The sequence below is a fragment of the Chrysochloris asiatica genome, unplaced genomic scaffold (genome assembly GCF_000296735.1).
Source record: "Chrysochloris asiatica unplaced genomic scaffold, ChrAsi1.0 scaffold00056, whole genome shotgun sequence".
Classification (NCBI taxonomy): domain Eukaryota; kingdom Metazoa; phylum Chordata; class Mammalia; order Afrosoricida; family Chrysochloridae; genus Chrysochloris; species Chrysochloris asiatica.
Genome location: NW_006408574.1, coordinates 4,295,531 through 4,303,319, shown reverse-complemented (window position 1 = coordinate 4,303,319; position 7,789 = coordinate 4,295,531). Strand labels below are relative to the sequence as shown.

General features: G+C 49.4%; 1 protein-coding gene across 1 annotated transcript in view; it reads right to left on the bottom strand.

Moving 5' to 3' along the window:
* SARDH (sarcosine dehydrogenase) overlaps positions 1-7,789 on the bottom strand; it is a 54,222-nt gene that overhangs the window by 28,306 nt on the left and 18,127 nt on the right. The window contains exon 12 of the mRNA XM_006863713.1: positions 5,136-5,249. Within this exon, the coding sequence (XP_006863775.1) occupies positions 5,136-5,249 (114 nt within the window). The remainder of the gene's footprint in view (positions 1-5,135; positions 5,250-7,789) is intronic.

Below are 7,789 nucleotides of genomic sequence, written 5' to 3'. Positions count from 1 at the left end.
CTTGCTGGAAGCCAAGAAGACTTAAAAATATTACTTATGAAGATCAAAGACCACAGCCTTCAGTATGGGCTGCACCTCAATATAAAGAAAGCAAAAATCCTCACCAATGGACCAATAAAGAACATTATGATAAATGAAGAAAATATTGAAGCTGTTGAAGACGTCATTCTTCTTGGATCTACTATCAACACTCATGGAAGTAACAGTCAAGAAACAGAATGACGTCTTGCATTAGGCAAATCTGCCACATAAGACCTCTTTAAAGTGTTGAAGAGCAAAGATGTCAGTTTGAGGACTAAGGTGCTCCTGACCCAAGCCATGGTATTTTCAATAGCCTCATGTGCATGTGAAAGTTAACAGTGAATATGGAAGGTCATAGAAGAATTGATACATTTGAATTATGGTGTTGGAGAAGAATATTGAAAGTGCCATGGGCTGCCAGAAAAATAAACAAATCTATGTTGGAAGAAGTACAGTCAGAATGCTCCTTAGAAGCCAGGATGACAAGACTTTGTCTCTTGTACTTCAGAAAAATTATCAGGAGGGACCAGTCCCTGGAGAAGGACATTTTGCTGGTAAAGTGGAAGAAGACCAGTGAAAAAGAGAAAGACCGCCAACGAGATGGATTGGCACAGTGGCAGCAGCAATGGGCTCAAGTGTAACAAAGACTGAGGACGGTTCAGGACTGGACAATGTTTCATTCTATTGTGCACAGGGTCACTATGAGTTGGAACCAACTCCTAGGCAGCTAACAACGACAACAATCAATTTACCAAGCATGATGTCCTTCTCCAGGAATTGGTCCCTCATGATTGCATGCCCAAAGTACGTGAGCCAAAGTCTCAACAGTCTAGCTTCTAAGGAGCATTCTGGTTGTACTTCTTCCAACACAGATTTGTTTATTCTTCTGCCAGTCCAAGGTACTTTTAATATTCTTCTCCAACACCCAAACTCAAATGCATCAACTCTTCTGCCTTCTTTCTTACCCATTGTTCAGCTTTCACATGCATATGAGGTGATCAAAAAGGCCATGGTTTGGGTCAGGCACACCTTAGTCCTCAAGTGATGTCTTAACACCTAATAGAGGTCTTTTGCAGAAGCTTTGAGATTTGCCTAGTGACTTCCTACATTCCATGCCCCCGTTGGTTATTAATGAATGTTTGCAGCTTTTTCTTCTCATTTTCAGTCACGCCCTGTCAGTAAATGTGAGTCCTGAAATCTTTGCTCCATCCACATCATGAAGGTTAGCTCTGCTTTGAGGAGGCAGATCTTCCCCGGTTGTATTTTGAGCGCCTTCCAACCTGAGGGACTCACCTTCTGGCACTGTATCAGATAATGTGCTGATGCTAGTCAGAGGTTTTCAGTTGCTAACCCTTCAGAAGTGGTCTACCTCGCCTTCTTCCTAGTCTGGAAGCTCAGCTGAACCTGTCCACCATGGTGACCCTGCTGGTATTTAAAATACCGGAGGCATAGCTTCTAGAATCACAGCGACACATAAACCACCTCAGTAGGACAAACTGAAAGACAAGTTGTGGGGACAAATTCCTAGAAATATACAAATTACTGAAACTAATCTAAGAAAAAAACAGAATCTCTCAATAGATCTATAACAAATGGTGATGGTGGTGGTGGTCATGTGCCGTGGAGTCAGTTCCAATGCATAACGACCCCGGTACAGGGTTTCCGAGGCTGTAAATCTTTACAGAAGCAGAATGCCTCATCTCTCTCCCACAGAACAGCTGGTGGTTTTGAACAGCTGACTTTGCAGTTCGCAGCCCAATTTGTAACCACTATGCTACCAGAGCTCCTTATATAACAAGTAAGCAGACTGACTTAAGCATTTTTAAATCCCCTACAAAGAAAATCCCAGGAATCTGGCAGCAGAACTAAGATGGAGTCTGGCTACCAATTCCTACAGTTCTGAACAGATCACAGTAGGAAGTCTCAGATAGAGTGAGAGAAAAATATGGCATTAAATTCAAAATCATAAAAGAAGACCAGGATTGCTGGGCAAATAGAGACTGGTGGAACCTTTGAGACTATGGCCCTTAGATTCTTTTCAAGCCTGTACTTGAACTCACCCCGGTGGCTCAACTTTCAGCCAAAAGACAGTCCGTCCTTATACGGTAAATTATCACACCATGTCCCCACTCCTTAAAGCAACCCACCATAGATCACAAGGGCAGCATTTGTCCAGGGATGATTCCCAGAAGGCAGGTAGGGATAAGGAAGAAAAGAATGGAAACAGGAAACTGGAACGTTGTGGGAACGGCAAGCAATACCGTGAATCAAAATACGCTTGAACTGTTGAATGGAAAACCAATTTACTCTGCAAACTTTCATCTGAATCACAGTAAAAAGTTAAAAGCAAGAAGGAAATCCCAGGCATCACTGGTGAACTTTACCAGACACTCAAAGATGAATAAGTCAAACCTCCACCATCAAAACCCTCCTCTGCTCATTCTGGAAGCCATCACTGTCCTGGTTCCCAAACCAAAGACATTAGAAGAAAACTACAGACCAATACTCGTTATGATCACAGTCACAAAAATACTATGTAATGTAAACACTAGCAATCAAATCTAGCAACATATAAAAAGGATTACACGCCATGACTGAATGGGCTTGATCACAGGAATGTAAGTTGTTGTAAGTGCTGTTGAGTTGGTTACGACACATAGTAACCCTGTTTAGGGTTTCCAGGGAGTGGTTGGTGAGTTTGAGCCACTGACCTTGCGGTTGAGTGCTTACCTTACAGCGCCACACCAGGACTTCAATTAACCTGATATGCTCTGCACTGTATTAACCTGATACACTGTATTAACCTGATACACTGTATTAACCTGATACACTGTATTAACCTGATACACTATATTAATAGACTAAAGAACAAAACCAATATAACTATCTCAATAGAAACAGAAAAGCTGCTTGACACATTTCAACACTTCATGATAAGCCCCCCCACCGGAGAGCCCCCCTCCCCCCGCCCACACACACACACCAAACTAAGAATAGAAGGGAACTTTCTTGATCTGATGCAGGGATACATAAAAACCTCAAACTATTATCAGACGTTATGGTGAACGAGTGAACGCTTTGTCCTGAAGACCCGCAACAAGATAAGGCTGTCCACACTCAGTCCTCTCATCATACTGGCCAGGACAATAGGTAATCACTGCACATCATTGTCTCCTCCAAGCCTGACCACCACACATACTTAAGTGGCCTCAAAAACCCAGGGGAGACACCGAGGTACTCATGTCTCCACGAAGTCATGCTGGTGGGTTATGTTCAGCCCTGGTGGGCGTATTTACACCATGGAAATTGGCAAACACCACAGGAGGGGTACAGTGCCCCGTGGAGTATCTCCAGTCCTCCGCCTCCTCCAGACATCACTACCTCTTACTGTCTCCTGCTCTTTGCTGGGAGCAGCCTTTGCTGATGGTGTTGGGGCCGCAGACGGAAGCCAAAGTCAGCTTGTCGGCTGTGGTTCCTCTGCTGGTCTGGGGACAGTGCCAACGCTGGAAACAAGTGCGGGTTTCATGGTTTAGGACTGTTCGGGTGCGTTGGCGGAGGCTGCACGAAGCCACGAGCCAATTTGGCGTCTACTTGAGCTCCCACGTCCTCGGGGGCCAGAATGTCCGCCAGGCTACAGACGTGGAGGTGCCAGACGAGCCACACTCACCCCACTGAGGAGTGGGTGCTGAGGGTGCTCGGCCACTGAGCGGAGCCTTATGATACTTCTTTCTGCTCTCTGCAGCGCATTATCAGGTATACTACCACTAAAGCTTAGGGGGAAACGGTGAGTGTAAGGGGTTCCTAAGAAGAACACACACATTTAATAAGCTCAGTTGCTAAAACGTTGGCAGTTCAAGTCCACCCACAGGCACCTTGGAAAAAAGACCTGGAGATCACGTCTGAAAAATCAGCCGTTGGAAACTCTGCAGAGCTGCTGCACTCTGATACTGTGGAGTTGTCATTAGCCAGAGCTGATTACACGGCAGCTGAAACCACATGTGATTAAGGGGCTGCTGCAACCACGGGCAACACTTCGTTCCGTTGGGCTTGGGTGTGCCATGGATCAGGAGTTGATCCAACCACCCTCCAGGACCACCTACAAAATCCGTGGGGTCCAGTGCACAGTGAGAGGGGGCCCTGCTTCAGAGTGGATGAAGATATTCAGGTGGCAGCAGCAGAGCCCAGAAGCCTACCTACTGCACTGCCCCTCAGCATGACCAGAGGCATGGGAAATCTCCACAGGCTGCAGGGACCCCCAGCATCAGGCCTGGCTCTCCCCACCCCCACAGTGTAGTAGTATCCATTGGGACAAATTCAACATCCTTGAATCAATCTTCAAAATGCCACGGTGGGCTCAGGGTGAACGACTTTTGGTGGTGGTCTTTCTGAGAAAGCTGCAGAAAGAACATTCCTGAAAGAATGTCAGTGTGAAGTGGGACCGCCTGGTCCCCAGACCTTGTCCGTTCTGCCCCAGTGGACATGGAAGCCTCCAGAAGACCACCTGGCCAGTCTGGTCATTCAGGTCCACCCTCCTTCTGGTCTTGGACGGGCCAGCCCAGCGCTGTGTCTGATGCTCCACCCTGGGTCATCCAGTACCACACGCAGGACATAAGGCCTGCCTCCCTCAGCAGTGGGGACCTCTATGTGGCCGAGACAATCAGGGGGAAATGCTCTTATTTGGAACTATTGTACATGCACTGGGGCTGTGGCCATGGGGTCCCCTTGCACCCCCACCCAATGAGGCACCCCCCCACCTGCAGAGCTCAAGGACTCAAGGACTGCTCAGAGAAAGGAAGCCCTGAGGCCCCGGCATCCAGGTATCCTCAATTTCTAACTGCCCCTCAGACGGGGTGAGTGTGGAGCCCAGACAGACTTAGAGGGGCCCCTGGAGGATAGAGGTAAGGCAACCCCTTAGGAACATAGCCCTGTCTCTATGAGGAGCAGAGCACCCAGCCTCCACCTGAACACAAACTCTTCCCTAGTCTACTCCTGAACACACACCTGTGTGGGGTGGGGCCCCAGCCTTCATCTGAACACACACCTGTCCCCACGTGGTAGCATCTCTAGTCCCTGAACTAACACCCGTCCGGTGTGGGTGGGGCCCGTCTACTCACGATGTTGTGGTGGAGCGGGAAGTCAAAGGTGTACTCCTCGCCCAGCAGCCTGCTGTAGGTGTAGTCTGTGTGCGCCTGGTGCCCATAGGACCCGTAATAGTCGTAGTCGCGGACCTGGGGACAGGAGGTACTGCCCTCACTGGTCATGCCCGTCTCCTCCCTCTGTGCCCCTCTCCCCTCGTCTTCCCTTCATCCACTGAGCTGGATTCTGCAGGGACAGAGGGAGCCCAGGTCTTGCCCTCATAGGGTGGGTGTGGGGCGTCACAGAGATGGGGGTGCAGGCTTGCAGCAAACAATTACCCTAGTAAGCCCTAAGCACCTTGGCGGGCTCCAGAGGGGAATATAGGGAGGCAGGAAACCTAGGATTACCCCCAAACCATGGGAGAGGCCCAAGGGGCTCGCTGAGGAAGGGATGGAACAGCCAGGTGGATCCAGGTTCCATGAAGATCTTGAACAAAGTCCCCCTGCTGCAGAGCCCAGCTCCATGTGCTATAGGTACGCGAGTTCATGTGAACCTGGCCACCCTACCAGAGAACACACCCTTCTACACTGGGGAAACTGAGGCACCGAGAGGACCACCTCGCCAAGGTCATGGCAGAACTTGACAGGCTGGGGTGAGCCAGAGCTTTTCACCCAACCAGACTGGGCCCTCCCAGCACCCCTGTGCAGGGGTTTCTCCTGCTGACAAAACCCCTTCCCTCCCCACCTTGACTTCACCTCTCACTCCCCATTCCCTGAGCCTTACCTCCCAGCCAGCCCTGCACTCACAGGTAAGGGATTAGTGGGATAGGAGATCTGCTCACCCCGGCCCTTAAGCTGACTCCCAGGACCAGTCCTGGGTGAGGGGACCAAGCCTATATCCACGTAGGGGCCATGGGTGTGTCCCAGCCTTTGCTCTAGCCCATCTCCGCCCAAGATCCCAGGCATGGAGGAACCCACTGGAGGGGTGGGCCATACAGGGGCACTCAAAGGCCAGGGTTGCCACCCCCACTCATCTACCCTCTCCAATTAGTCTCCGGACTCTCAGCCTGCGGGGAGGGGACACAGGATTTGCCTACATGTGGAACTCCCAGCATGTGAGGGCTCTGTGCTCCTGGACAGAGTAAGTGTGTCCCTACTGACCAGGGGGACAGGATGGTGGCTGGCAGCTGGGAGCAGCTTTGATGCTTTTCTTACTCAGGGGACCGGGGTTGCCATGGTGATGGGAGCTAGGCAGAATTGGAGTGGGATTGGGAAGATAAAGATTGGGAAAGCTGGAATCTGAACAAATTGGGATTAAATCCCTAAATGGAGCTTAAAGTATGGCACTCGGAGTCCAGTCTCGTCTTGTAGGTGGGCTCCTGGGCCCGTTTCCAGAGGCTCCACTTAGTGGGAAGTCAATTTCCTGGGGGGAACTCAGGGTTGGACATTGTGGAACCTCAATTTATAAACCGAATTCCCTGAGGAACCATTCTGTCTCGGTCTAATACCCCTTCCAGCAAACATAAACTCGCCTTCTCAGTTGCCAAAAACATAAGGACAAAATGATGAGAAGCTAAAAACAAAAACCAACCAAACCCACAGCCTGAACTCCATTCCGACTCCTAGCAACCCTACAGGATGGAAGGGAACTGCTCCCGAGGGTTTCCAAGGCTTTGTGGGAGCAGACAGCCTCATCTTTCTCCTGTGGAGCAGCTGGTGAGTTTGAACCCATGGTGCCACTTGTTGTTGTTAGGTGCCATCGAGTTGGTACCAATTCACAGCGACCCTAAGCACAACAGAACAAAACATTGCCCAGTTCCGGGCCAACCTCACAATTGTTGCCACGCTTGAGTCCATTGATGCTGCCACTTTGCCAATCCATCTCACTGGGAGTCTTCCTCTTTTTCTCTGACCCGCCACCTTACCAAACATGATATCCTTCTCCAGCAACTGGTCCCTCCTGACAATATGTTTGAAGTATGAGAGATGAAGTTTGGCCCTCCTGGCCTCCAAGGAGCACCCTGGCTGCACTTCTTCCAACACAGATCTGTTGGTTCTTTTGGTAGCCCATGGCACTTTCAATACTCTCCTCCAACACCATAACTTAAAAGTATCAATTCTTCTATGGTCTTCCTTATTCACTGTCCAGCTTTCGTATGCATATGAAATGATTGAAAATACCATGGCTTGCGTCAGGGGCATCTTAGTCCTCAAGCTCATTGCTCTTCAACACTTAAAAAGGTCTTGTGCAGTAGATTTGTCTAATGCAATACGTCGTTTGATTTCTTGACTGCTGCTTCTGTGAGAGTTGATGGTTGATCCAAGAAGGAGCTCTGGTACCATTTTTTGTTTTGTTGTCAGGTGCCATCGAGTCAAAACCGACTCATAGCGACCCCATGCACAGGAGAACGAAACAATGTCTGATCCGGGGCCAACCTCACTACCTCTGCCACACTTGAGTCCATCAATGATGCCACCTGGCCAATCCATCTCGTTAGGGGTCTTCCTCTTTTTTTCTGACCCTCCACCTTACCCAGCATAACATTCTCTTCCAACGACTATTCCCTCCGGACAATATGTCCAAAGTATGAGAGACGAAGCCATCTTGGCCTCCAAGGAGCACTCTGGCTGCACTTCTTCCAAAACAGATCTATTGGTTCTTTTGGCAGCCCATGGCACTTTCAGTATTCTCC